Raw genomic sequence first — 14,571 nt, forward strand, 5'->3', positions numbered from 1 at the left:
GACACATACTGAAGAGCCACAACTTGATCCTGCACCTGGGATCTCATGTAGGAAGCATCAATACAGATATGCTTGGTGAGCTCATGCTTCACTGGGTCTCAAGCAATATTGATCGCACGAGTGCTGTCAGAAGAAACAGGGGTGGGTGCTGTAACTGACACACCAAAATCTGCAAGGAGCCATCGAAGCTAGGTGATCTCAGATGTCAACGTTGCCATAGCCCGCAACTCAGGCTCAGCACTCAAACGGAAAACTGATGTCTGCTTCTTGGTCTTCCATGCAATTAGGATGGATCCAAGGAAAACACAATAGGTAGAGAGAGAGAGAGAGAGAGAGAGAGAGAGAGAGCGACAGTCAGAGTGATCACTAGTCTAGGTCGCATCAGAATATGCTTGAAGCTAGAAGGAACTAGAGCGAGGAAAGAAAAGATGATGAGAAGTGATGCCTCGAAGATATTGCAAAAAACGGAGGAGGTGTGTGTAGTGGAGCCGAGAGGGAGCAGACACAAACTGGCTGAGGATGTGAACAGAGTTAGAAATGTCCGGACTAGTGATGCCAAGGTAGACAACACTCCCAACAAGATAAAGATAATGAGTGGGGTCGACGAGAGGCTTACCATCAGTAGAGCAGAGATGAACACCAACACATAACATGCATTGCGTCTCTTCTTGCTTTCTTGTTTAGGCCTTGTACATTCCAACACATAATGTCTAGTTGCGGTTTTGACATGGAGAGCAGGTGGTTGCACTCAGATTGGCTTTCAACCGACAAGTAGGTCGGAGCTACAGTGCCACACAGCTGAACACACAGACGAAGCCAAGAGAGAAAATGCCGGTATAGCTGAAACAACGTTGAACACGGGAGTCTTGCAACAGCTAACACATAGGTGAGTTCTGAAATATACAGGTGATAACACAGACCATCAACGTAGCTCTAATACAAGTGGAGCACCAGCATCCATGCTACTAAAAGCCCAATGCAGTGGGCCGCGCCAATGCGAGATGCAAGACAGACGAACATAAAGACAAAATGTAGAAGACATAGGAGAAACATCAGAGGGAACACAAATTTGTTCATCTTGTGGTGGTTGAAGCACCGCATCAGGCTGCGTTCTGGGTACCTAGGGCCGTCTTCGTGACCCCATCCACTGCCTCCTGGCCGCCGCGGGCAATCAGAGTCCAGTCAACCTCCTTGGAGCTCTTGTTGTCAAGGTGGAAAAGACATATCAAAGCCGCAATGACCTTTTGGGGGAGGGGGCCCTTGAACATGTTGAGGTAGTCTCTGATCGCATGCTCGATCAGATAGAGCTCGTCCTTTAGGTAGCCCAGCTTCTTGCAGATATTACATCGTGCTCACTCTTGAATCTGCAGGCACTTAAACCTGTTGCATGTATGCCGCTTGCTACGCCAGAGCTTGGTGGGGTCGATCAGTGAGAGCTGCACTTTTGTCTTCAGCCTAATGATGGGTGGTGCGGGGGCAGGGAGTAGTGATTGCGTAGGAGTAATGAACATCCCTGCTAAATTCGGAATGGTAGTGCCCGGTGGAGAATTAGCCATGGGTGTGGACATCTGCCTCGACTATGGCGTTGCCGGGTGGGGTGCTAGAGATCCCATTGGAGATGCAGGCTTGCCGAGAAGGTAGCTTGGGTCTCTCGATCGCCCACCCAGGTCTGCCAAGCAGGCACACAGTAGGGATGGAGCAGGAGACTCATGTCCATGCTCAGGTCACAGGCTCAGCATGGCCTGAGCGAGTAGCTCGTGGCCTGGTCACGCATCAACTAGACTCGACAGTGGTTGGTCGGGCGGCATAACTGGACCAGGAGCTGGTGAGGCACTGTCGTGAGTGTCCAGGCTCCGGGAGGCCTGAGTGGCAGTGGCCACCACCTTAGTGGTGGTGGCGCTCGGTTGGAAACGCACAGTGGTGAAGTTGGCGACCACCGCGAACTCCATGCGACTGAGGGCCTCCTCAACCTGCTGAACTGAAGGAGCAGGCAACAGGTTCTTTGATTGCCCCGTGGAGAGGGGACCAGCCACGGTTCCAGTCTTGAAAAACCAAGCTTCATTCCACGAGGTAGGTAGCAGCGATGGATCAACGTTGAGCTGCCTGTCTGCTAGGTGACAGGCCTTGCCCATGTATTCTTCCACGTTCTTCATCCATCGCCTTTGGGAGTAGAATCGCACACAGATGAATGAACTTGTTCGCCTAAAATGTGCTGCAGATCAGCGCGAAGAGTCGAAGCTTGGGTGGCGAATAGGTGATGTAGGTCAGTCAACTCCTTGACGCGGAGCTCCTCTAGGAATGGTAGCTTGAAATTGAAGTCCATCGGGAGTGCATCTGTGGGCTCGGAGACCATATCATGCTGATGGCAAGCCCCATGGTGTCCCCCATCCTGATCCTACCACCACGGGGAGTGAGTACCCTCCCTGTGCGGCCTACTATGACTCCCATCATCACCATGTGCATGAAGGCACCTCGAGCGGCCATCGTGGCTGGGATGATCGTCATCGTTGTCGGAGTCATCGTGGCGGTGTTGGTGCCTGTGGTGTCATGTGTGGTCATCTCAAAGACCACGCCTGCCACGTGTGTGGTCACCATGCTCCCTGCAGTCGCGTGTACCGTGCCGAGCGTCCTGATGAGACCGGTAGGACGTTCAATTTCTATCTCATCCCGTGGAGGTGCAGGGTTCTCGTACACCTGGACGGGTTCCGGCTCTCCATCTCGCTTGCCCCTGAACCAGGGGAAAGGGTGTGGAATGGGTGGGTGCTGCAGGACCTCATTGCCCCTGGAGTCAAAGCCGATGGAGGAGTTAGTGTAGTCTTCACGTTGGTCCAAATGCATGAGGACGAGGTACTTGGTGTTGTATTGCCATCTTTCCGACGGGACAATGGCAACCTGGACGGAGAGGAGGGGTTCCCTAGTGCCCTGTGCGTGAAGAACAACCACAACACATTGGGGATAGTAGTGGGGTTGGCCATCCACGCCCACAAGTTGATGATGCTGGTGTCGGTAGGCTAAAGAATATCTATTTCAATGTACTGCAGAGAGCACGTGCAGCCAATGAGCTTCTCAATGATGTCTGGAGGCCATGCATGCATCGGGACCCCCTCCAAGCACAGTCGGACCCTGAAGAACATAGCTGTGCCGAAAGCTTTGGCAAGACTACGCTAGGGGCACAGCCGAAGCTCCACTCCATTCCGCTTGATACGCCGCTGTCGGAGAACCACCTCGCAGCGCATCTTCTTCTGAAACTTGATGAGGAAGGCATCCGAGCTATGAGTGGAGACAGTGACCTCTCCACAGTGAAGGCAAAACTCGTCGAGGATCGCTGTCAGAGGATGAACTCCTGTCGCAGGGATCCCGAGAGACCCCTTTTTAGAGATTCGGCTGGGGGGATGATCCTGAATGAGTTCGTCGGAGAAATAAATGAAAGTGGAAATAAATGCAACGGCCGGTGGGGGGGGGGATGATCGACCTAGTGCAAAGAAAAATAAATGCACCGGAGTTTAGACAGGTTCGGGCCGCACGGGGGCGTAATACCCTACTCCTGTGTGGATGCAATATCCTTCCCCGAAGGGGATCCCTCAGGGATATGTCTGGTTACAAGAATATATTGTCTAACTGAGAGATTGAGGCTCCCTTGTTCTAGCTCTGCTCAAGCTTGCTTGCGGTGTTTTTCGGATGATGTCTTCGATCGTCTCGATCTGTCTTCGAATGTTTTCTCGTGTGTTCGGGTCTACCTTCGACGATCTTCGGGGGCCTGTGTTGTCGATCTCTCTTCTTCTTTCTGTCCGCACATCCTTTTTTCACTCGCCGGCCACGACATACCCCAAACGGGAAAGAAGGGGCACATGTTCCAAGACGCCACGACTGAGAAAGGCGTTATCATTTCCTCTGGGCGAAGTGACAGGGGCGGTGGAAAAACTCGGCGCGCGTCCGACCACCCGTCACTGTGGACGCCCTGGCGCCGGGCGCCGTTGAGAGGGCCCACCGGGCAGCCACAGAGGCACCCGGCGCGCCCACCCTGTCTTATTCCTCTGCCAGGGCAGGGTGGCAGGCGGAACGCTTTGGTCCTGGCAAGGTTATCCCGAGATACACCGGATGATACGGGACGGGACCCGTGCAATTAATGGACCCACGCCCCCCTGCCAAAGCATGGCAGGGACTGATACTGCGGCGGGAGCAGTTGGGGATGTCAGGATGTCAGGCCGCGCATGCCCATTAAATGCGGCCTTGGACCTCCGACTGGTTGACACCTCGTCGGCGGGCACCTCGGGGGCCCTTCTGGCCCGTCGGGGCATCGGGTGCTCTCGCGCGAACCTTCGGGGAACCGAGTGCTCGGGGGCTGCCACGTGCAACCCCGAGCACCCTTTCCCGAGTGCCTTTGCACGAAAGAACCTTCGGGGAACCGAGTGCTCGGGGGCTGCCACGTGCAGCCCCGAGCACTCTCTCCCGAGCACTTCTGTAGAACCTTCGGGGAACCGAGTGCTCGGGGGCTGCCACGTGCAGCCCCGAGCACTCTCTCCCGAGCACTTCTGTAGAACCTTCGGGGAACCGAGTGCTCGGGGGCTGCCACGTGCAGCCCCGAGCACTCTCTCCCGAGCACTTCTGTAGAACCTTCGGGGAACCGAGTGCTCGGGGGCTGCCACGTGCAGCCCCGAGCACTCTCTCTCGAGCACTTCTGACCATCGAGGGACTAGGGTACTTGGGGGCGAGTGGGCACCTCCCCGAGCACTTTCTTCCCGGTACTTGGACTCTGCGGGTCATCGGGGAACTGGGGTGCTCGGGAACCAGAGGCTGTGGCCCCGAGCACCTTCTCCCGGAACTCAGATTTTCCTCATCCCGCAGGAGGGACCTCGCGGGATGGTGACGGGTGGCGGACGGCTGGCTTGGCCTCGGGACTCAGGGACCCCCGGTTCCTGATACACCGACAATCGCCTCCTCGACCTGTCGCGCACCGCCTCCTAGAGGGAGGCTGAACGCCTGTGGAACGAGGGCGGTTCCTTCACATTCCTTGATCTCGTGCTCTGTGTCGAAGGAGGTTGGGGATGTAGGTGTCTTCCTCTGGACATGTATTAGGGTCATCGAGCACCATCTTGGCCAAAGGAGAGCCTTCGCATGTCGATGTCGAGGTGCTACGCCGGTTGGGTGGGTGGTGACCGCAGACGTACTGAGGATCCATCTAAGGAGGCAGTAACTGTCCCCCGAAGTGCAGCAGCATCGGATGGTGTTGGTCCAAGGGACGGCGACTGTGTACAAGGTGGCCGGTGTTGAAGGCGCGGGGGGTGCAGGAATGTTCCCGGTGCCCCGAGCGATGACAACGGAAGCATCGCACCGGATCACGGCAGGTGGCAGACTGGTGTTCGGAAGCCAAGCACCGGAAGCAGTGTCCTCTTGAGAGCACATGGAAGGTGGAGAGTGTGCTGCTGTGGAGGCGATGCTAGGTACTTGAAGGCGGTCGAGCGGAGGCACCACTATGGAGGCACAGCTGGCCCAGGTCGCCCGTCGTGTTGAAATGAAGAACTGTGCAGATCCCATCTTTAATGCTCCCCCTTCCTCCACCAGTAGCGGCTCGGGCTTGTATCTAGCCCAGATCTCGCAAAGGGCTCGTCGTCACACTAGCTGGACTGCGCAAAATCTAGGGGCACAACGGAGGCTGGAGTGAATCCCGGACATGGCGAAATGATGGCGCGTCGAAAGGAAGTCACGTAGGGCTACTATAGTGTTGAATGAGCCTCCAGTCCGGTTGTTGGGGTGGAACAGTAATTACGGATCGCAGACGAGAATAGAGAGGTTGGTGCGGAGCATTGATGGGAAAAGGGGGGGTCACCTGACCACCTCAGCGTACGATAGGTGCCAAGAAGCCTCCGAGTCGGGAGTAGGCGGAACTACGAGGACATCCTCGAGCTTCAGCGGGTGAGTTTTGAGTGGCGGCGGTGGAGAATCGATAGGAGTGGAATTGGTAGTTGACGGTGACTGGATCTGGAGGGGTTTTGAGGTCGGAATGGTTCAAGGCGCGCAGGATCTGGGTGCTATGGGTGGCTGTGGTTGTGGCCGAGCGCCGGAGGAGCTCGAAATAGGGTTGTCCCGGTGGCGGCCGGTGCGGTGGCAAGGGTGGGGGTGGGAGCCATGCTCTCTCTCGCAACATTGTTCTGCATTCACTCCTCAAGGTATCCGCAATTGAAAGTACTCATTGGAACTTACATGAACTGTCTTAAATGGTATAACACCTGCAGTATTGATGTCCTCTTCCAGCTTTTGTGCATTCATTTGCTACGTGCTTCAGTCGGTATTGATGCTGAGCCTGTCATTCATCAGGTATGCACCATGCGACATGTGAAACATGGTCACTTTATCACTCCATATAAATTATCTACTGAATGGTCCGTAGTTTGATTGCAGGGGCATATTTGTTTTCCTTTGCTTCTCAATCCATCCCCATTTGCATGAGGTACATTGAGCACTGGACAGGGACCTGTCCATTTGCCAATGAACACACAAACACATGGCCAGCAAGCTCTCCATCTGTATCGACAACTGAATATGCAGATGTCTTTTTTTTAAAGACGGCACGAGAACTAACGATTTTATTATACTAGGAAGAAAAACAGAAGTTTTAAAAAAAATAAAAAAGAGATGTTCTTATCAGAGCATTTGGGCTCCACTACTTAAGAAACAAACTAAGAAAAGTGAGACCGACAACTGCTAGATTAGGCTATGGCTAACAGGTATTGGTAGGATTTGTCTTTGATCTTCTGGGCCACATCCATGCTGAGGTGCTTGCGTTTTGGAAGTTTCTTGCGTTTCTCTGCTTCCAAATAAGTATTCCACCATAAGGATCATGAGTCAGTTGAATTGACATCTTAGCCATTTGTCGATCTTTCTTGCAGCCGCCTGCCACCAGCTAAAAAGGGTGTGAAACTGATCCATCCCTGGTAAGTTATGGAGCTTTAGCCAACTTAAGAGGTGAGATCACACCTCTTTCATGAACACACAGTCTTTGCAAAGATGTGCCAGGGTTTTATTTTCTTGATCACATAGGTGACGGTCTGATCATGAGGCCATCCTCGTTTTGCTAAATTGTCAACGGGCAAGATCTTTTGGTGCAGGTGGATCACACAAAAGTTTTGCATTTTGGTTGCACTTTGGCTTTCCAGACGGCTCTCATATTGTGTTTCGTCGTTGTTCAGTGGAATTGGATATGCAGATGCCCTTGGATGTGTTACCTACTGGCGGGAGCTTATCAGGTCAACCGTGTAAGGATGATGTGACAAATAACAGTGGCTGTTCAACTTACGTGGTTGGTTAATCTACTTTTAACATTTTGGTACTTGATTTCTCTACGAACTATGTTGACATTCCCAGTCAGCTCTTGATCAGATTTAAGTTGTGATAAATTCATTTGACCTATTGTCATTTTCAGGGAAATGTTATTGTGTCTAGTAGTTTGTCATCGTCACCGCTACCACCATAGCCATCATCGTCAAGGAGCAAGTTATGTAGTCTCTCAGCCGTCGTGGAACACAGAGCACTATGGGAAATGTGGAGGAGGGCATTATGCTGTTTACCGGAGAGTAACATCAAAGTCTGATGCTTCTGATCCAGGGCAACCTCTTTCAGGTCTTGGCAAGCAATGGTTTTACATCTCAGATGGTCACGTATTGCAAGTTTCAGAGGATGATGTTTTGGGTGCAGAGGCCACCCTCAATTTCTATGAAAGATTGTAGCAGCTCGTTGAGTAGCAAATACACTCAAGAGATACATCACACGAATTTTAGGGCGATTTGTTGTCAAGTTTCATGTTCTTTCACGCAAGCAAATGTTCTTGGATAGAGAATAAAATCAGGCCTTTATTGTTTCGTGATATTGTAAGCGGCAATCCGCAGGTTGCATAATGTTCCAGTGGTGATAAAATCTGAGAATCAACTGGATCAACCTCTGTTACATCTGTAGTTGTGTCTCTGTAAATGGTTCAGTGTTCACTGTGCCAGCAAAAGGAAACATGTATTGCCCGCAATCCAGCCTTTTTTTTCAGTAGCAGCATGAAAAGCCAAATGCAGTTTCACTGGAAGAAAAAGAAAGGGTGATGTTTAGCATGAATGACACCTATCCAATTAGGCCAATTGATATGCTGATGTGTTCTTGTCATGGCTCTCACTTTAATCGTTCCTTTTGCTGGAAGCGTTTCCAAGGGCTTAGCTTTGAAACTGCATGCAAGGGAAGTGTTTTAGCAGCCCTTCACACCATGCAGCCAAGGGCCCAGAGGTGATGCTGCATGCAGAAGCCTTCTTAGCTGTTTCTTGTATTATCTGGCAAATGTTTGGTGAGGCACAGAAGGTTCTGAAAAATGCTGTTGCTAGGGTGGAAATCTTTTAACTTTTCTGTGTACAAACTGCAAAGTGCATGCATTCTCATATAGTCATATGTGTTCTTGCCGTTTCAGTTTTGCAAATCCTTTTTCTCCATCACAAGTCTTCCCCTGAACCATCTTCTCCTCTCCTTGCTCCCCTTGCTGCCTTGCACCATGTCTCAGGATGGCGCCAGCCGGCCTGAAGACGTCGAGGGAAGCCATGATCGCGCCGCCTCCCCCGGCGGCAGCACGCCGGCCGGTGCTGGGTCGGCGACGGTGAAGACGGCTGCCTCCAGCTCCAGCTCCGTCAAGCCGGCCGGCGAGAACAACAGCTCCGGGTCGAAGCCGGCCAGCCCCGCGGTGATCCATGCCGGCGAGAACAGCAACGCCGGGTCAAAGCCTGCCAGCCCAGCGGTGGTCGACGCCGTTGAGAGCAACGCGGGGGAGGGAAAGGACGACGTCGCCGTAGGAGAAGGTGGCGGGGACGCTGCAGCAGCTGGCAGCGGCGGCGTCCTCTCCAACTCCTTGTCCACCAAGAGCTCGTCGGACGACGGAGGCGTTCACGACGCCAAGGATGCTCCTGTTGCCGGTGCCGGCGGGGGGCGAGGAGGCAGCGGCAGCGGCAAGGGCAAGAGCGCCAAGGAGGCGGAGGCGGAGCACGCGCTGCATATCTGGACGGAGAGGGAGCGGAGGAAGAAGATGAAGAACATGTTCAGCAGCCTGCACGCGCTCCTCCCCCAGCTCCCGGAAAAGGTCAGCATGGCTACCATTTATTCTTCTTGCAGTTCAACCATGCGAGATCGATGATGGGGTGAGCTAGCTGCAATTTTTCCCCCTCCTCTTTTTCTATTTGGCCAATCGTACTGTTCATATGCAGATCACCAATTGCACGCGTCATCTAGAAATTTTACTTTCGTGTGCCTGCCTTGGCCATGGTTGGAGTGTTAAGTAAATCGTATTTCCTATACATTAGACGACTGAAAATCTCATGTCGTACAATCGTGACGATTTTGAACTTCGTTGGTGAAATTAGTGTTTCTAGAGGGTGTTTCTGGGCTTAGGATGTGTTCCCCGACGATGGCAATGTCGATGGGCAGTAGGCGGGACAATAAGGCAGCAGAGACACCACCACCGGCTGTTGTGGTAGAAGACAACTGATGGGAGATGTTAGGGGTACGAGAGGAAAGAAAACGACCGATGATACTAGGTTAGTACAGTAGAGCACGGTGATGATCGCTGGGGATAGAGAAGGGGTGAGGCAAGGATGAGATCAGAGAAATGAGAAGGAGTTCAACAGCTCATATCCATTCATGGTAAAAGACAAAAAAAAAGTAGTCCATTATAATATATTATTTCCCTAATTAAATTAATGCATGAGTGGAGCATCTCGGCTGCACACACTTAGAAGCACAGTGTGCCGTGTTTCTTAACTGAAGCCAGAAAAAACCAGTGAAACACCTAGTCTTGACTCTCAAATCCAGCTCACAAAATGAACTAAGAAATAGAAATGCCTAAGTGGCAACTCTCAGTGCCTTGGATCTAACTTCTTCGTAGGCTAGCCTTCTAGGGCGTAAAAATTGGTGTCGGAGCTTGGCTAATCGGGTTGTGCATGATTATGTCAGGCATAAAATTTGAGCTTTTTATGAGTTTTTAAATTAGTTCTATTGACGACTATTATTGTGGATTTACATTTTGTTTTGTTTTATTCATTACAGATTTGCAGTTGTTTTGGAACATATATACTTGTTTTAGCTTGATATTTTAGCAATATTTTTTGGCAAACATACAAGTATAAAAAAGGAGAAAATAATTGATAGTAAAGATAGAGAGTAACGCTCAAATTTAATTGTAATCCGAATGTAAGCAAGGGTTTTCAGCATGCTTCTCAGTTATTACCATGTTTATCACATTTTTTCCTTAAATACAATGATTCTTGATCTCTATCGGTACCATTTGTTTATGCACTGGTATCAACGGAAAAAGGAAAGAAAAATACCTCGGAATTTAATAATAAATTTGAAGAAGAGTTAAAAAAGACTAAGCTGACTTATGACTGGAATCTAGTGTAATATTAAGATTTGATTCACATGATTGTATGTGAACACAGTTTTTTTGGTTCATTTATATGAACCTAATAGTTTATTTATTGGTATTTGATCATAAGTCCTTACCATTGTAATTTGTGTGCAAATGATTGAAATCAATTTCCATTTTATGAACATGATGTTGTTGTTGGTATTTTATCCTGGTTAACTTGTTTGTTACCAATATGCATGAAGGACATATTTTTCAAAGAACAATATATCTTATGCATCAAAGATTATCAACAGTTTTGTCAATTGTATTCTAGCATATGATATGGCCTGTGACGCTTTTTCTAGATAGATGTCAATCATTTTTAAAATAACTGGTCTTCAATTGATCAATTCGGTTTTCATGCATCATGCAGTATAATTATGTTACCATTTCTTTTTAATCCTTTCTTTTGGTACATTACATTTTCTTTTAATTCTTTCTTTTAGTACATTACCATGTTCTGTACTTCTTCTTCCCATCATAAAAGGGTGATGTTTTCTATGCAACTTTATGAATTTTGGCTAGCGGCGTCTTTATAGGTATTGATATTGAACGACATATGAAAACAATGTGTAACTTTTTGAAAAAGTATTGAAATTCATTTTATATGTTGATATCAAAGCAACACTTTTTTATAATATGAACGGGCATTACTTTTACCCGTCTCCTAAATAGTCACTGAAATCTAAAATGATTTCTCAGTCAATGCCATTTTCTTATTGAGGTTTAGGAGGGGTTGTTTTTTTTTGGTAAAATGGGTGAGAGGCCAGACTGGCGAAGGAGGTGGGCGTGAGGGCAAAGCGGTAGAGGATCGTCGGATGGGCTAGTTCTAGAGTGAGGGAGCTCCAAAAAAGAGAGATTAATTCGATAGGGGTGGTGGGCTCAGATCTCGCGTCAGGGACATCGCTGAAGATAATTGTACGTGAAAATGGGAGGCAAGAGAGCGAGCCAATGTCGGGATTCGACGGAGGTTGAAGAAGACTAGTGACGAGCGTGGGCAAGGGTTGAAGATGATTTTTAAACCGTCCGATCGTTGCCTCAATTTTTTTTAGAAACAAGCCCACGAAGTATAGCATCACCCTTAATTTATTGTGCTTGATGTTACAGGCTGACAAGGCCACCATAGTGGGGGAAGCCGTGAGCTACATCAGGACTCTGGAAGGCACGCTCCAGAGGCTGGAGAAGCTGAAGCTGGAGCGCATGCGCGCGCAGCAGCTCGGTCTCGGCAGCAGCGCGGCACCCGCGTCGTCACCGATGCGCCACGGCACACCGGCGCCAGCGACAAGGGAGGCGGCCTTGGCGGACATGGCCCAGGGCTGGAACGCGCTGCGGGACGCCGCGGCGGGGGAGGGGAGCTCCGCCGCGCCCCCGGCGCCGTTCCAGACGTGGTCCGGGCCGAACGTCGTGGTGAGCGTGTCCGGCGGCGACGCGTTCATCAACCTGTGCACGCCGCGGCAGCTGGGCCTGCTGACGAAAGCGCTGTTCGTGCTGGAGAAGCATCGCATCGACGTCGTGACGACGGACATCTCGTCCGACCGGAACCGGAGCATGTTCTCCATCCATGCGCGTGTAAGTCAACGGCAACGTTCGATCGGGATAACGTACAACAGAATTGCGTTTGCATTTCAGTTTCTTCACTGATTTGGCTGAAACCTAATGAAACTTCGCATGTTTGCGTGAGCAGATCAATGGAGCCTCCGCACACTTCTCGGAGAACCTGACGGCTGAAGACAGGTACAAGCTGGCAGTGTCAGAGCTGCTGCACTGGCTCGCCAAATGAGATGGATGCTCATGCATAGCCTGCAATCAGCTCTGAGCTGAGCTGCTCCTGCCATCAATCGGCACTCGTTATCGCAGATTTTGAAAGGAAGAACTCGTTTTTCAAGAAGTTTAGTCATTGAACTATTGTCTTTTCGCAACAATTTGGTGCAAACCGTACAAGTACTGTTTTGTCATTGAACTATTGTCTTCTCGTAATAATTTGGCGCAACCCGTACCAGTACTATTTGAGCTTACACATGTTGTGGTTCGTTGGTTTTTTTGGAATGGAGGGCTTGACGTCCTATATTGTTAATATAAAGACCAGTATATTAGAGCAGACAAACCACTGTGAGGGCCAAATCAACATCCACAAAGACACCAATACATTGAATGCAAGTGGATGCTTTGACTTTGATGCGGCTTCTGGAGGTCTCTCGAGACGACGCACAACAAATGTCCATTGGTGACCGGAAGGAGACCACTGACAGCCTGACCAAGCCGGAGAAGAAGATCTAATAACCATTGAAAAGCCACATGCTAGAAACCAATGAACCAACATCAACCTGCTTCACCTCTTGGCAGGATACAATCGGCACCACCATTCCCGCTGGTTGCCTGAAGGAATATCTGAAGCTGCAAGACACCAGAAGATAGCACCGAGAATCCAGAGGCAGTTCCCGGCGCCGTCGAGAACAAGCCCAGCACAGGGGCATACAAATTCCAGTAGCTCCAGAGAAGAGCTAGGGCTGCGGAAGACATACCTCTATCCGACTTTGCTGGAGAGGACGCCAGATCCACCAACACCCGAATCGGCGGCCAGGACAAGTTGCTCAAATCATTCCAGTAGCGCAGCAACACATGCATGGGTTGTTCCCTTGGAGGCCCTTAGAGAATGAGAGGTGACACTCACGTGAACTTTAAAGAAAACTAGCTCTTGAAGTAGAGAGAAGAGGAGAGATGAAGGCATATATTGCCTTAAAATTTCTGAAAGGAAACACGGTCATAAAGCTTTGAACTAATCTTCAGACTCTCGAACCCGCCACTATAGGAATTTCGAAGCTCATTCCTACAATCCAAATGGCACCAGAAAAATAATACCTATATTATCACAATCTAAACAATCCCAATGAAAACCCTTCATTCATAGAATCTAAAAATTCTCAATAAAAACTGTTGAAGGAATAATACCACATCAGCGCTCCATTTGACTTTGGCCGACCTCAGCCAATCCCATATAGGAATTGGCACTACTAACACAGTAATGAAGTTGTTTCTGAAGTTATCATAAAGGGTTGGAGCTGAAGGGCAGGCCGGTCTGGAGATTTTGGTGACCCATGCTGAAACTAAACTAAAAACAAGGTCTCATTGTATTGAAACATCAAAAAATTAATTAATATATAAATTGTAAAGATAATATTTGATACATTAAAAATTTGTTTTCGATAGACACTTAAAGAATATCCAAAAGGTCAGACGGCCCGCACCAGCCAGTGAAGACGCAATGTGCCACAAGGCGCCCGAAGGAGGTGAGGGCCGTGGCCGAGGGCGCGCTAAGGAAGTCGAGTAGATGCTCTAGCATGGCGCCGCGCCATGCGCACCTGCACCCACTAGCACCAGCGCCGCGTACATGGATGACGACGATAACACAACATTATTGGTGTGGGTGGAGGAGGTGGCGGTGACGTCCATTGGTGAAAGCGCGAGGTGCTTGGCGAGGCAGAGCGCAGTGCCGTCTGCCTGTCCAGTGAGGTGGTGTAGGAGGCGGATTAGAACTGCATGAGATGAAGTGATCTCGTCGACTATTTGACTTCTCTATACACGAGATGATTACTAATTTAGATGCTACTAACCTACTGCAAAGGAACCAAAGCTGCTTCTGGGTCGACCAAAAGCCAAAGGTCATACACGACCATGTAACTTTGACCGCAAGTCGATTAGATTTTAGATTGTTGTGCTTTTTTGAGTCATAGTTAATATACATGTGTACCTATATGGGAGGAGGCTCTGGATTTTAGGGGCCTAGGGTGGCCGTCCCGCTTGCCCCTCACCAAGGCCGGCCCTGCCGAAGGGACAACTGACACGAAGCATGGGGCCCAAAGGCCGAGTCTCCGATCCCGAAAGGTTGAAGTCAACGAAGGTGCCGGCAAAGCCCGAAAGGCTATTCAACGTGGAGCGAAGGCCTCGAAGGTCAATGTCTCGTTCTCAAGGACAAGGGTTGCCGACGGCAACTGTAGCAAAAATGACTCTATTAGATCATGATTGTGATTTTGGTGATTAATGATAACATAGTTATTAGGACTAACATATTTGTCAAAAATATATGTTAGTAAGTCTCATTGATGTAATACATTAAGAAGCCATCGTAGCTGGGACAAAGTTTGATTAAA

General features: G+C 49.8%; 1 protein-coding gene and 1 pseudogene across 1 annotated transcript; both read left to right on the top strand.

Moving 5' to 3' along the window:
- Nucleotides 1-2,437: 2,437 nt before the first annotated feature.
- LOC133925475 (uncharacterized) lies at nucleotides 2,438-7,724 on the top strand (annotated as a pseudogene).
- A 747-nt stretch (nucleotides 7,725-8,471) lies between these two features.
- LOC133925476 (transcription factor bHLH95-like) lies at nucleotides 8,472-12,203 on the top strand. The gene is made up of 4 exons (XM_062371392.1): nucleotides 8,472-8,852; nucleotides 8,958-9,100; nucleotides 11,531-12,008; nucleotides 12,118-12,203. The coding sequence occupies exons 1-4, from the start codon at nucleotides 8,522-8,524 to the stop codon at nucleotides 12,201-12,203; spliced, it is 1,038 nt and encodes a 345-aa protein (XP_062227376.1). The 5' UTR covers nucleotides 8,472-8,521.
- Nucleotides 12,204-14,571: the final 2,368 nt, after the last annotated feature.

Source organism: Phragmites australis, chromosome 7 (assembly GCF_958298935.1).
Source record: "Phragmites australis chromosome 7, lpPhrAust1.1, whole genome shotgun sequence".
NCBI lineage: Eukaryota > Viridiplantae > Streptophyta > Magnoliopsida > Poales > Poaceae > Phragmites > Phragmites australis.

What these genes read in the sequence shown, in the direction of transcription:
- LOC133925476 (XM_062371392.1), top strand. Translation starts at nt 8,522, where the DNA reads ATGTCTCAGGATGGCGCCAGCCGGCCTGAAGACGTCGAGGGAAGCCAT. An exon ending in TCCCCCAGCTCCCGGAAAAG is followed by an intron (nt 9,101 to 11,530) that starts GTCAGCATGGCT and finishes TTGATGTTACAG; the next exon opens with GCTGACAAGGCCACCATAGT. An exon ending in GCGTGTAAGTCAACGGCAAC is followed by an intron (nt 12,009 to 12,117) that starts GTTCGATCGGGA and finishes AGATCAATGGAG; the next exon opens with CCTCCGCACACTTCTCGGAG.